At 35.7% G+C, this 15,686-nt stretch overlaps 1 protein-coding gene across 2 annotated transcripts in view; it reads left to right on the top strand.

Annotated features, from left to right (window-relative positions):
* LOC131223562 (uncharacterized) overlaps positions 1-15,339 on the top strand; it is a 40,984-nt gene extending 25,645 nt beyond the window's left edge. The window contains exons 3-4 of one of the 2 annotated variants that reach the window (XM_058219001.1): positions 14,169-14,216; positions 14,457-15,339. In XM_058219001.1, coding sequence (XP_058074984.1) covers positions 14,169-14,216; positions 14,457-14,906 — 498 coding nt within the window. In that variant the 3' untranslated portion in view covers positions 14,907-15,339. The remainder of the gene's footprint in view (positions 1-14,168; positions 14,217-14,456) is intronic. The other variant, XM_058219002.1, reaches the window with a different exon arrangement.
* The last annotated feature ends 347 nt before the right edge of the window (positions 15,340-15,686 follow it).

Below are 15,686 nucleotides of genomic sequence, written 5' to 3'. Positions count from 1 at the left end.
TCATAGCTGAAAAGTATGGGTGTCACTAAGGGGGGTGGGGCCGTGGGGGGTTAAGGATTCTTCTCTCTATAAAGCCTCATGGATATGGAAAGGGATAATCTAGGCTCAATCATATGTTTAGTAGGAGAATTGGTTTCGCTATTGGTAACGAGGAGAGAGTTCGCTTTTTGGAAGATGTGGATCGGAGAATCCTCCCTCCAACATGTGTTCGCTAGAATAGCTCATCTCTCCTTGGGAAGGAACATTATAGTATCCGGCTGCTGCTAAGGCAATATTGTGGTTTGGTCTCCACCATTCTGAAGGAACATGACGGATGAGAAAGTGGAAGAGTTTGTGAGGCTTCTTGATTGTCTTCACCTTTGTATGTTGGTGAGTGGAGGGGAGAAAATGCTTTGGCTAAAGGAAAAATCTGGTCACTTTTTGGTTCGGTCCTTCTACAATCTCTTGTGGCACCTAGACAAGGATGATTTTAGAGTGGTCACGGCCAAGGTGTGGCACTACAGGGCTCCCCTAAAAGTTGTGGCCTTTGGATGACTGGTTAGAAGAAGGCAGAGTCCTCATTGTTTGCGACCTTCAAAGATGATCGTCGATCAATGATGTTACTTAATGTGTGCGTGATGTGTATGGTGGGCTCCAATACAATAGATCATTTCTTCATTCATTGTCCGTTCATTAGGCACATGTGGAGTAGTTTCTTTAGAATCTTTGACATGTCATGGGTGATGCTTGAATCCGCTGGGTAGCTATTCTTGCTATGTCATCGGGTGGGGTTAGTAAGAAATGGAACAATTATTTGAGAGATTGGTTCTCCTAGGTTCCTTATGGGCTATTTGGGGGAAAAGAAATAGGAGATGCTTCTGCAATGAATCCCTTAAGGTAGAGGTCTTCCTAAAGGCTCATTTTCTTGTGGTGGAGTGGGCCTCTTATATTAAATCTATGGAAGATTGTAATTTTTCTTTTTTTCTTCGGTTGTAGCCTTTGTTCCATCTTGGGCCGACGCTTCTTTAATAAAATCATTATTACCCCTTAACAACAGAAAAGAGGAGAGAAGAAATGTGTCATTACATCAACAAATGCAACAATGTTCAGAATGTAAAAAAAATGCATGCACACTTATCATTATCCAACTATACACATTGTACAATGCATCCAAGCAAATAAACCTATCGTACTCACGGGAACACATACTACAAAAAGAACAAAAAAATAGAACCTAAGACATCCACATGCTGGTATATGCTTAGGTTACTGATATTGACAATATTCAATATTGTTGTTGCTACTGAATGCTTGTGGGATACATGTAGAATGTGTTATAGCTATTTCTGTTATGGTAGGGTCATTAATTTCAAACTCCTAAATATTCTCTAATATATTGTTAATTTGCTGTGCTAGCCCAGTGCCTTTTTAATAGAAGTTCTCATTACCCTTCAAAAAAAAAAAAAAAAAAACTCTAATATAGCAGTTATAAAAAATAACCAAGAATAATGTTGTAGAATGTCTTACTAAAAAAATCTCTATAGACATTTGCAGTATTGTCAATGACGTTCCAACACTCCTAGGCATTTCGGGGTAGTTGCGCCTTGCTTGGACCCTGGGCGTGGCAATGACACCATGGCCCAAGCGCACTTGCGGCTTGGTTTTTATGTGAGGTACCCTTATGGGTATCTCAGAAGTACATTTTTTTTTTTTTTTTTGGGTATTTTGTATTTTAACAACCTGTAAGGGTGGGAACTTATAAGAAGGGGCTTCTAAGCCTCTTTCAATGATTTTTGTCAATTCTTTTTAGATCAAAGCTTGACATCTCCCAAATTTCTTACCTGTTCCAATAAATTTATGAGATCTTTTTTTCTTTTTGATTTCTTTCTTTTAATGGTGTGTTAAGGCCATCACATTAGACATCTTGAAAATTTTTTATAACTTTTATTGGTTCTGTATAACTATAAGAGATTGATGATGAATTGGGGATTTTAAGGGAATCAGAAAATTTAGGTTAGAGGATGTGGGGGCTTTGAAAAATTGGATTTTAGGGTTTGGAACATTTAGGGATTTTGGCAAAAAACAAATCGATTTTGGATTTGTTTCTTTTAATGGTGTGTTAAGGCCATCACATTAGACATCTTGAAAATTTTTTATAACTTTTATTGGTTCTGTATAACTATAAGAGATTGATGATGAATTGGGGATTTTAAGGGAATCAGAAAATTTAGGTTAGAGGATGTGGGGGCTTTGAAAAATTGGATTTTAGGGTTTGGAACATTTAGGGATTTTGGCAAAAAACAAATCGATTTTGGATTTGTGGATTTGAGGAGTTGGGGAAAATGGGAAATTTAGGGTTTAGATTTGGGGGAATTAGTAAATTAGGATTTAGAATTGGGGAATCTAGGAAAATTGAGGATATATTATTTTGGGCTGAGGGGAATTGAATGGTGTTGACTTTGATTGATTAAATGAAAAGAACTTATATCTATAATAATTAAATACACTTCTAAAAAAATCTATAATAGTTAAATATTAATACTTTTTTGAAAGATAATAATAGAAAAAATAATTTTTTTTTATAGAAGTAATATTTATATTTAATATTTTATTTCTATAAAATTAACATTTTGAAAGATAATAATAGACCAAGAATTGTGCTAGTTAGATGCAGTGAGTTGGTACAAGTTGAAGGGTCTAAAAGGGCTAGGAGAAGGCTAGTAAGAAAAGACCTATGGTCTAACTGAAGTTGTGGACCTTGATAGAATGGAATGGCAAATACGGATTCACGTAGCCAACCCCAATTTGTTGAGATCAATGTTTTAAATATTGACGATATCGGCCGATATATCCCACGATATATCTTGTATCCCACTTGTGCGATATGAAACACACAAGTAGTGCCGATATATCTCACATGTTCGATTTGGTGAGCATTTTCAATTTCAGATCTTTTTTTTTTCCTTGTCGAAATTATGTTAAATTTGTGTCAAATGGTTATAAATCCATTGGTTCTTCATGTTTTGCATGAAAAATCATTGAGTTGGAGCTTTGATTTCGATATCCATTGGTTCTTCATGTTCTCTATGTTATTATTATTATTTTATTTTTTTTGAAAATTTTCTTCAACCAGTTGTCAATTGAGACTAATTTCGAAGTATTTGATGAAATGATTATCACATACACTCTAATTTCAAAATTTGAGTGTAGCTGGTCTGATTTGGGGGAAATTAGGGAAAATTCAAAATTTTCCCAATTTCTCCCAAATTGCTTGCAATGTTGCACTCCAAACATGAAATCAAGTGTGTATAAGCTCTGATCTACTGATTTGTTAAGTCCTTGTCAATTTTCGGAATAAATAAATAAATTCTAATTAAAAATTAATAAATTTTTTTATTAAAATATTATTTTTTTGTTCAAAATTTTCCTTCAACCAGCTGTCAATTGAGACTAATTTCGAAGTATTTAGGAGTGTTTGATGAAATGATTATCACATACTCTCTAAATGTTATGCATTCAATTTGAATATAGTTGCATTAGTTCGGTTAAACAACACATAGCTTGGGACCCTATACAAAGGAAGCCTGTTATGTGCACTTCTTTTTTTGAGATGTTATGATTTAAAAGTGTGTATGAAGGTCTTTTTTAACGATCACTGAAGTTTCATTGAAAAATTCAACTATTTTCCCAATGTTTTCCCATGTTTCCCAAAAAGTGCTATAAATTACCTGATACAAACAATATATTCCATGCGATAACCAATATGTATCTGTATCCCAAGGATGTGATACGTAACGCGATACCGATATTTCGAACACTGGTTGAGAGGCTTAGGTGATGATGATGATGACACCTGGAATTTCCAGACGTGTGCCTAAGCACCTCGGCATTTCTTCCACTCCTGCTTTGTCCCTTGGGTGTGCCTAGCAGCTTTTAACTCTACATTGAATATTTGTAGCTTGGTTAAGTATGGCATTCTTGGCTGGAATTTGGGCCCGTGGGAGGAAAGGAACAATTGGTGCTTTAAGAATCGAAGTAGAAAGGCAGTTTATATCTTCAAAAGACCTTTAGCAAATGTAATGGAATGGGTGAATGCTTGTAAAGGAGTAGGGTAGTTTTCTTTTTTCTTTTTTTGGCTTTTTTCCTTTTTCCTTTTTTTTTCTTGTATATCTTTTAGGCTTGGGCCTGTTATAATAAATCATTGCCTTTCCCAAAAAAAGAAAAGAAAAAAAGATTGGTGTATTCCATAAAGCTAAAAATACTCTATTTAATAAAAACCAAATTTAAGAACATGGATAAAATGTCTAGAATAAAACTAAAAATGAATATGATGGAACCAATGGGATACTTCTACCTGAATCCATATCTTGAATGCTACGAAATGGGGAGTGTTACCCTGGTAGCTGGTACTTATTTTGGTATCAGATCTGTAGGTAGTCACTTTAGAGTGATGCAAACTAGATTCATAGGTAAAATTAGTTGCAGAAAATCAGCACAGGCATGCCACATTTTTTATTGAAGAGAACTAATATGCAGGATGGATTCACAAATGTGAGACAGGATCGAAAGATGCCCCCCTCCAAATGCACAGTCACACATTCTCAGCGATTACAAAAGTTTCACCATAACATGACATGCATACGATCTGAGGTGATATCTATAGATAACAGTACACTTCACAGTTTCTGTATCTTGAAACAACTCTATCCTAAGGATGCTAATCTGGACTTTCTAAAATTAAAAAGTGACAAATAAAGAAAGGCTTCTAGAGCTAGGATGCTCTAAAATTAAATAGCAGCAAATAAGGAAAGACTTTTAAAGCTACTGAACAACTAAACTTGCTACCATATCATGCATAAAGGTGTATACTCAGCCGTTTGTTTGTCTTTACAGCTGTAGAGTTGCTTGTGTACATCATAACAGTTGTACACATCAACATATGACATATTTTGGGCATTTTATTTGCATATACACCCTAGGCAGGACATAGTTGGCACACAAAACTGATTTGCTGAATGAAGGGGCTACACTTGTGACCTAGTGGGGCCCACTTTGAGCCACACATCTGAACCGGGGATTTGACTGCATAAGAGTAGGAGACAACTACTAAGGATTGAAATTAGTAAATAAATGCATGCACAGTATATGAAAATACTAAATTCATGAATACTTATAGCAGTAACATTGATTGTCTCCTCTCCTAACATAAGTTTTATTAATAAAATTCTATCACTTAGACACTTACTCTCCTAACATTGAAATTTTGGTTGTATTTAAGAAGATCATCGTAAGCTTTTTTCCACAAAATTTATCTTTTTTTGAGATTACAAGCTTTTCCATAACACTTTTTCATTATCATTTCTGGAAAAATTTATTGTTTACTAGGACCAAGAGTGGAGAGCATGCATTCGCACAAGTGATAAGGGTGTGGCATCATTGGAAATCATGATGGAGGACTTATAGCGTGGCATCATTTTTATAGTATTCCTTCTAGAAGTTGGTATTCTTTGTAACTATCCTTAAAATTAGTTGATGGGCTCTGAATCGGCATAGCAATCTCCTGGATGAGCTCTTCTTTTACTTAGCAATCTCAATCAGTTTAGGTTGGCAGTTTACATAGGCCTACCATGTAGCCCAATAGTACGTCTGAGGTTCTCCCTTTTTTATTGCTAACGTGTGGGTGTTGGTGCGTGGGTGCGTGCTTTACTGGTAATGGTTATTATTAAAGAAAGAAACACATATATACAATAGCAAGGACTGAAGTTCCAGTTGTTTTGAAGTCCCAGTAACATTGAGGTGTAGGTTGTTATTTTTTGATGTTTGGAGGTGTGGGTTGTTATTTTTTGATGTTTGGTTGGACAACTAGTTACGGTCAGGAGCTGAGATAACAAAACAAGAGCAGCTAAAGCAGTAGAAGTTAGTTTTAGAGTTATCGCAATATCAATTGTAACTAGAGACTTTTTGGAGGTTCGCAATAATAATGGGACTCAATATTTCCATCATTCCAACCAACATCAGATTTTAATTATATGATTTTCCATTGTTGACACTCCAATTAACAACCATTTTTAATGATATGATTCACCTTCTCCAATACTCTATTTAACATATATGTTCAATAACAGGATTTGCAATATCTGCTGCTCCAATCAACATCTTTCTTCTTTTCTTTTTTGTTTTTCGAAATGCAACACAATTTTTAAAAAAAAAGCCAAGAAGTTGAGAATTCAAAAAGGAAAGCCAAAAGAATCAAAAGAAGCAAAATAAACTCCTGAAAATTGCTTAAAAACCAAAGCCTATGCAGTTGCATCCAACTTGGCCTTCCTAAAGACTTTGTTTGGAAGTCAATAACAATTACAAAAGCATCTATTGTTGCACTCGGTACCAATCTCTATTATTTCTCCTTATTCTATTTAATAGCATGTTCAATATCTCTAGTCGAGGCTCAAGAACTACATCGGGAACTCAACATTATGTTTCACTGGGGATAGTTGATGTTTTAAGAGTGACATTGTAAAATCAGTCGTGTCAAGCAGCACTCTGCCAAAAGTCACACACTTCAGAGCCAGGAACTAAAATCCACCAGATTCATCAGTTGAGATTAAGGAAAAAAAAAAACTGTCCTGGTTTTAGGGAACAGGTATTTCTTGAAGACTTACATTTCGAAATTGGAAAATCCTAGAAAAATGGCCAAAGAACTTGATAAATGAGTTTTCGCCAGAAACTATCTTCCTTGATCATTATTGAGCAGAGATAGATGGGCCATAATGATGAGTGTCTATGAACAGAACTAGAGCTATGAAGGATCAGATGCTAAAGAATGTTTCAGAGCTTTTAAGCATCAGAATATTGGGTATATTGCAATATGAGAACTAATATAAGCTAATCATTATTGTTAAGAATGGATGAAAAGCAGCTACATTAGAGAGAGATTGAAGAGAGATAGATGGTTAAGAATGGATGAAAAACAGCTACATTGCTAGAGAGACCAGATGTCTGACTCATATTACACTCAATACCCATATTGGGTATATTGCAATATGAGAACTAATACAAGCTAATCATTATCGTTGTCCTATGATACATGATTTGAGTTCAAATACAAGAAATAACATGGTAAATTGCAGGTGCAAAACTGCTCTATTACACTCACATAGATCCTTTTTATAGCCCCAGTTACTGGTGGGTTTTTGCAGAATATATCATTGATGTTTTTGTTAGTTGGGTGGGAGACCTGTTCAAATCTAGAGGATCTTGTGGAAGCAAGGGGGGTATGCAAGTGCTTTGGGGTGATGAAGGAAAGGAACAAGAGGACTTTTAGTGTCTTGAAGGCCCACTTCATGTAATTATTCATTGCATCAAGTTTATATCATCATATCTTCGCTAGTCATAAGGAGTTTCTTGGAGTTCGGGTGGCTGCCTTCTCGAGATATTAAGGCTCTTTGTTGGTTCCCTCATCTCAATGGTCTCTGGAAGCTTAACTTCAATGGTTCTTTGTTGGGGAACCAGGACCCTCAAATATCATCAAATGTGGGAGTTTCTGTATAGATGCTTCTTGGGGCTTATTGGTATCGTCACTTGGTTATGATGGATACCTTGGGGCTTTGAGAGGGATTAAATTTTTTTGTCTTCTTCAGTGGGATCATTGTAGAAGGTGGTCCTAAGGTTTTCACTGGGCAAGCCTCAGTTCCAGATTTGGAGCTGTGGAGCCTAGCATTCATTTTTATGAAATTTGGGATATCTCTTCAAGGTTACATGCATCATTTAACGATATAGGCTATGCTTTATGTTTAGGATTCCTAGTGCTTAGTTTAGTTCTCCTCCTTTGCTTCAATAAAGTTTTGTTTTCCATTAGGAAAAAAAAAAAAAACTATAAGATGAGAAGAAATCTTAGTTTTGGTAAGTGTTTGAATATTAAGATGTTTCTATGAAGTCATACCTTGATATCAAGTTTGACTTGGACTAGTCAAGGGAAAAAGCACCTACTTTTTATAAACTATGCGTTAGGATTCTATTACATGGTGGTGAGAGAGAGAAATTTGGGTCTTCTTTCTGTCATGGTTTTGTTTGTCTTGGACCTTCAATGTATCCATTGGGGAGCTATTGTTAGAGTGGTGATGTGGCCCATTTAGAGGTTTCAAGAACACTATTTGGAATCTCTTGTTCTTTGGGGTCCTTCGGAACCTGTGGAAGGAAAGGTGTAGGAGGATTTTTGACAAAAATTTGCATCAGGCAAATCTTTAAAAAGAAGAATTATATACAGGAGCACCAGTTGGGTGCTTGTGAGAACGAAATTCTGTGTTTGCTCTATTGCAGATCTTTTGGGGCATTTATTGGGGATTTTGGTAGCCAAAGTTATCTGGTTTCTTAGGTTCTTGGGTCTTTTGTATTCTTTGTTTTACATTTTCTAGTTGGAGTCTTTGCTCACTAAGGAAGTGATGAGAGGGTCACCTGACTCACCTCTTGCTTTGGCTATTGTTTTTCTTGTTTCCATTGTGGTTTCCTTAATAGAATCCGTCATTGTAAATTTAAAGAAAAACCCAGGCATTTAATGTTGGCTGAGCCTCACCAAATAGAGTTTGACTTGATTGGAGCACAAATCAATTGAAGAGTTTCTAATGACGACTTAGATCATTAAACATTTCTGAGGCAACACTATACACAATTCAAGTATCAATAAACTGAAAGAGTTTACGCATGGCGGAAGCAAAACAAGGTAAAACTGGATCTACTTCGAGGCATGCATAGTTTAACACACGTAAAACCATGTTTTGAAGATGATTGGAAGACGATTGGCGTGATGCTTTTCCTCCTTTCCATGATCTCTGCAACTAGCATGTATTGAGTTTCTACTCTCTGTGCTAAGAAAGCTTTTCTAGGGCATGGGACTCTGTGGGGCTTCCTAAACTACTCGCCCATATTTAAAAACTTGTAGCCTATCACAACTTAGCTTTGCCTGCCAATGCCATAGAGGGATCTCTCTAAGGCAATCCTTGTAGGTTACTTCATCAACAAGTAACACCCTCAATGTACTTGCCTAACGATGTAGGGTCTTTGACTAACTCAACCGTCTAAGGATGTCCAATCAAACTCAGACGTTTCCACATGTACACCGTACATGGATGCAGTCAACTACCCTGTCTCATCCTATTATTCACATATCCTCTTACATACTGCCTTAAGGTTCAACCAATTTTTTTTTATTTTTTTAATTAATTAATTAATTAATTTATTTTTTTTTTAAAAATCTTTCACGATCACGACCATGGTTGTTCAATAAAAAAAAATTACCGTTGGTTTTATGAAACAATGCACATGATTTCAAAATCAATTGTTTACAATTTACAAAAGCAAGTTTGGTGGGCTATGTCGATTAATCATTCTGATTCCTGATATAAGACTAAACCCATAAAGGTCGTGGAAATTGGCAATTGAGACTAAAACTCAAAAGGTGTGGAGCATGGATTTCACTAGAAATTCATGTCTATGTATGATTGTCATGCATTGACATGGATTTGAGTTAGAAATTTCAACATTTGGGTAGTGGAAATTGGGGAAGTCTTAATTTCCTCCATTTTCTCCCATAAAATTGGTAATTGAAGAGTGGAAATTTGATATGTTGATGAGAGGTGGCTGATCTATTGATTTTCAAAATAAATTTCATTTTCTGAAAAAATAATTTTTAATTATTTAAAAAAATTAAGAAAATGTAATGAAAATTTTGTTTTATTTGGAAAAAAATAATTATGTTGTTTTTATTAAATATTTCTTAGTTGTATGTGTTTATGGATGGATATTAATGAGTGCAAAAAAAATTATTTTTGAATGATTTAAAAATTAAGAAATATAAATTAAAATCTGTTTATTTAAAAGAAATAATAATGTTGTTTCGTTATCATTCGTGCATGTGGATGGATGTATCATGTATGTATGTGTGGATGCATGCAATATTGTATAGTTGTTTTATTTTCATTATAAAGGCCTCTATAAAATGGAAACTTATTATGCATATTTATTTATTTTTTGCAATATTTTGATTGCTAATATGTAAACATGTCTTTTAGCATCTGTTGAAGTTTCATTGAAAAATTCCAGTTAACGATATTTTTCCAAACATCAGTGATACCGATACATGTCTCTGTGTTCTTGGTCATCGATACATGCAGTGATACCAATACTTGGAACATTGGTGGGACCTAGAATTAACCATACTCAACAAAGGTGGATTGGGAGAGGTTTCGGTGCATGTATCATGCATTTCCATCATTTATTGGGATCAGAAAATTCGTATAATTGTAGAATAATGTAACTATATATTTCAAATCACTTCATGAATAAAAAGAAATAGGTAAAATAGGAGAAAGTTGAAAAAGAGAAATTGTTGGGAAGGAAATGTAAATGCAAGAAATGGTTGGAAAAAGTGGGGCAGCTCATATCTTATTCCTCTGATTGGGGTTGGCAGATTATCTGCATTTTTTCCGGTACTGAGCACTGAGGAACTATGAAGAATGCTGTTGTCGGCAGGATGCCACGAATATGAGATCTATATCATGTGAGAAGATGAAATTGTCAAATTAGAAACTTATAATAGTTCTGTTTCTCCCCTCTTCTTCTCTAGGGGCGACCAAGAAGTTGCTACAGGGAGGAGTGCATATTTCTATATATGTTGTATCATGGCAAGAAAAACCTGACTATTGGAATTTGGCAGAACATGATACATTTGAGAAGCATGTTATGGCATAGTTAAACATGGGTGGGGGTGATAAAATTTCTGTTAGTACCTCCAGATTCAGTAAAATTCTCAAATGTATATGAGCGCCATACTCATGGTTTTGAAACTCTGTTACGATACAGATGAATAAAAAATGGCTGTATCAGTTGATCCACCTATAGTATCAACCGGCACAGCCATAAATTGCCCATTTAAAAAAACACTTCTCCAAATCTTCTCTCTCTCTCTCTCTAGTTGTATCTTCATTTCAACCGTGGGGGAAGTTTTAAAGCTCATTTTAGTCTTTAGAGTAGATCAAGACTTATTTTAGGGGGATCACAACTCAGGATTTGAGTGATTTTTAATGAATTGAAGTGGAATGAACTATTTTGAGAAAAAAAAGGGAAATTGTATTTTTTTTTTTTTTCAATATCTTTTTGTTGTATTTCTAATGGCCTATAATCTATCAAAGCATTCTTGATCTGTCGTTTAGGGCATATTTGGTCGACCTTCCGCTGGTCAAGCGGGAGCCAACATTCTTATCAAAAAATGGTCCAAGACACCATTAGACGCATGTTAAAAAGATAAAAAAAGATAGATTCTGGTGTTTTATATTTTTTTCCCCTATTTTCTGATATATATATATATATATATATAAAATTGGGCAAATAATTTTTTTTTGGCTGATATGCTGACCAGTACCATTATTCAAAACCAGTGTTTTAAATAGCTACGCTATGTAGCGTGTAGCTTACGCTACGTAGCATAGCATAGCTTTAACGCTACATAGCTCATGAAAATAGCTTAAGTTGCATGTAGCTTACACTACATCATAATTTGCATACGCTACACACTACATAGACTATGCTACACGCTATGTAGCTCACACGATGTTTTCAATGATTTGATACATTTTTCCTTTTCCAATAAAAATTAGCAGTGTTTCAAATAGCGCCCATAGCGTAGCGTGGCCGTAGCACTACGTAGCGTCCCAAATAGCGTACATCGTACGCTACAGCTACGTAGCGCGTAGCGTCCGTAGCATAAGCTACAATGTATTTTTTTTAAAACTATTTTAGTTTTTTATTATTTTTTCACGTTTTCTTTGTTTCTAGTGTTGAGGAATGTGACACTTGTATTGTACTTGATACTTTTAACCTATGGGATTTTTATTTCTTTTCATAATTGTGACTTGTGGTTTCAATTAGACATTATTAATTAAAGTGGTTTGCTTAGAAAGTTGTTGATGTGATAATTATTTGATTTGGCTTATATATGTGGATTGGCTTTTGATAAATGATAACTAATAACTTTTTTGAACATGCTTATAATTGATAAAATGAATCATCTTTTAGGCATTTTTATATTTTTTTCCTCTTTTTTTTTTTTTTTTTCACTATTTATTATATTTGTCCTATTTTAAAATTAAAAAATAGAAGTCTCGTGTAGCTTACGCTACACGCTACGTATTTATGCTACACGCTATAGAGGGTTGAGCGCTATGCATCACGCTACCGCTATTTAAAACACTGAAAATTAGTTAACCTTTGTAATGCTTTTAGTAAAATAATATAAATAACAATATTAAATCAGTTTAATTGCTCTTTCTTCACCTTCATGCTTAATCATTGCCCTTTCCTATTACTTTAGGTTGCATTTTGTTGCACCAAATATCATGAAATTTTGCTAAATTTCATTATTAATCAGTCTGATCTGGCATAGAATATCATGACATTGGTGCAACCAAGCACCTTGATAAAAAATCTAGAAGTTGTGTGTAACTTAACGCTACACGCTATGTAGCTTATGCCTCATGCTTTGAGGGGGTGAACACTATGCGACACTCTATTCACTATTTAAAACACTGTTCGAAACCTTGGTAATACTTAAAAGTGGAAAGATAGGAGATACTTTCATGCACTTTTGGTCTGTGTTCGAATTATCTCCAATAATATCTTTATCTTCAGCTCAGCGATACCAATAACACTGGTAGCGATACCGATAACGCTGGTAGTATCAGAAATTCTAGGTATTAGCAATGTATCGCTAAGTATCGCCAATGTATCAATATCGCTAATGTAATCGTCAATATTTTCAACTATGTAAATTCTAGGTGTCACTTGTATTGCCAATGCATCAATATCACCAATGTATCGCCAATATTTTTTACTATGTAAATTTTAGGTAATGCTTGTATCATAAGTGTATCAACGATATTTCAATAATATCGCCAACGTATTGATATCATCAGAATTTTGTTTATTAGAATTTTTTTTCAATATTTTTTTCATGGGCACATGGTTGTATGTAGTGTTCAATTTGTCATTGATAATATTAATAATATCTCGATATTATCGATATCACAACATGCGTGATATTGGGACCACAATCTTCCGTTTCATTTCCAATTGTTGATGATTTGTTGGTGAAATATCATGTGTTGTTGATATTTTGCAATATTGATGGATGTTTGGACGGAAGGTTGGATGGTTAAATAGGCCGGATGGGATGGTTGGACTGATTTCTTACAACAACACATGCTTTGAAGGCCTCATTAAATGGAAACTTGTTATGTATGCATTTTTTTACAATCTTTTTTATTTCTAAATATGCAAATATGTACATTTTAACATCTCCTGAAGTTTCGCTGAAAATTCTACCGTTTTTCACATGTTTCCCCGCATTTCCGGTTATCAGCGATATTATCGGCGATATCGATATTGTTTCCGTACCCCTGGCCAGCGAAACTTGTAGCGATACCGATACTTCAAACACTGCTTCTGGTTAAGTTGCCTTCTTTCTATTCCCCACTAACAAAACCACAAGTTTGAGAAATTCTGGACAGATGTTACATGCCATTACAAATTTGATCCTTTTTGCTGGTCCCTTGGCTTCACAGCTTGTATCACGAGTCCAAATTCTCAATATTATCTGCTCATAGTTATTATAAATCATGGGCAGGAAATATATCCTAGACTGATTGTTGGCGCCGAAGATGTTAGGTGTATGATTGGAAAAGTTCTTTAAGTTTTTTTGAATCATACAATTCCTGATTTCTCAACATATCTCTTTTATTACTCATCTGGCTGCATGTTTCTTTTGTAATTCTTCTCCAAGGGTCCGTTTGGTTTCAGGGAAATGGGAATATGGATTTGGCAAATCCATGGATTTGTCTGGAATTTGGATTTTGCAAATCCTAAAGCCTGTTGTTTGGTAATCAAGCTACAAAACCATGGACTGGGGGTGCGTTTATTGCAAGGCAGAGTTTAATTGTTGTTGGGAGACTGTCATTTTGTGGATATGGCAAGCAACTTCTTTGCCAAATCCATGGATTTGCTAAATCCCTGATGGCTGCCAATCAACAAATTTCTAAATTCATGGATTTGACAAATCCGTTGGAGCAAATCCCTGATCTCAAACAGACCCTAAGGGGTTTTTGAGCATTAGTTGCCTACTGTTTTATTTGTTGTGTTTCCAGGACCACTTGGCACTGATGATGGAGCTTCTCGGGATGATGCCTCGGAAAGTAAGGGAATTTGTATTTGCCACTAACACTTTATTTTAAAGAGGTGATGCAAAGAATATTTACAATCTGGGAGACTTTTAGTACACTGACAGTGGGGCCCATAGTATCAATGTTTGGAACCTCACTTATACCAAATGAAAAGATACGTGTATTGTAGATATTCTCTGGTCAAGCATCATATTTTACCTCTCTTGTTATGATTGATTCAAATGTCCAATCATCACATGTTCTCTCTTTCAGATTGCCTTGGGTGGCAGATATTCGCGTGACTTCTTCAACAGATATGGGGATTTGAGACACATCCGCCGTTTACGTTTCTGGCCACTAAACAAAGTGCTCATGGAGAAGTATGATTTCAGCGAGCAAGATGCGACCGAGATGGCTGACTTCCTGGTCCCCATTCTGGATTTTGTTCCAGAGAAGCGGCCATCAGCAGCCCAATGCCTCAACCATCCATGGATAAACAGTGCCAGAACTCAACTTCTAGAACCTTCACCTCCGGATCAAACCCAAGCTGCCGTGGATGGTGCGACTACTACTGCAGAGAAGAAGAAAAAGGAGACGGATGAGAGGGAGGCAATGGAATTGGGAGTGGGGAACATTGCCATTGATGGAGTGTCCAAATCTGTAAAAGATCCTCAACCTAGCACCAAACCTGTTAAGGTTGCCGCCATCAAGCCCTCTAGGTAGTAGTAGTGGTGCCTTTGCTTCAACACTTGCATTTCTCCTGCACATATGCCCTTTTCAGCAGCGGCCAAGGGTTATTGCTTTCCCCCCTCTGATTTGAGGTCATTGACATGAAGTGGGTTGGAAGGAGGGCATACTTGCCATGTATTGAACTGAAACAGTGGCTAAAACAGGTTATATATATGGCTTGTGGTAGTATACTGTTCACAACCATTTTGTCAAAGAGCATTTTTCCATTGGGACTGTTCGCAACTCCTGGCCTTGGACTTCATTCATTTCTGCTTAAATTTGTTTTTGTTTTTGTGTTTTTTTGTAGGCATTGTTGTTGGTTGTTGTTGTTGTTGTTGTTGACTTGTTGTACAGTTCTCTTAATCTTGTTTGTTGCTTGTGGAATTCATACATGGCACTTCTCAATTAATCTTGAAGTGTTTTTGCAGATTCTATTATTGTTTTTTGCTCTAGGTGCCATCGGATCTCTATCAAGGGCCAGCACGTTAATCATCTGCACCAGCAGCATCAAGGTGGGTGCCTACTGAGATATATTTTGGTTCCTAACCAAACATAAATAAATAAAAAATCCTTGGGTGCATCTGTTTTGGAAGTGATGTGATCAAGGGGGGTGTAAATGTTTTGGTCTTCTCCGGGAAACTATTGGTTGAACATGTGTGGTCTAGATCAGTGCAAAACAGAATTTGAATAAAATGTATGGTGTAGATCAGAGAAAAATGCATAATTGGTTCACTTACAGCCTACCTCACAGCCTGTGTTTCCCAATAGTAGGAC

This window comes from Magnolia sinica, chromosome 13, assembly GCF_029962835.1.
Source record: "Magnolia sinica isolate HGM2019 chromosome 13, MsV1, whole genome shotgun sequence".
Lineage (NCBI taxonomy): Eukaryota > Viridiplantae > Streptophyta > Magnoliopsida > Magnoliales > Magnoliaceae > Magnolia > Magnolia sinica.
Note: the sequence above shows the minus strand (reverse complement) of the source record. Positions and strands in the feature narration are given on the sequence as shown.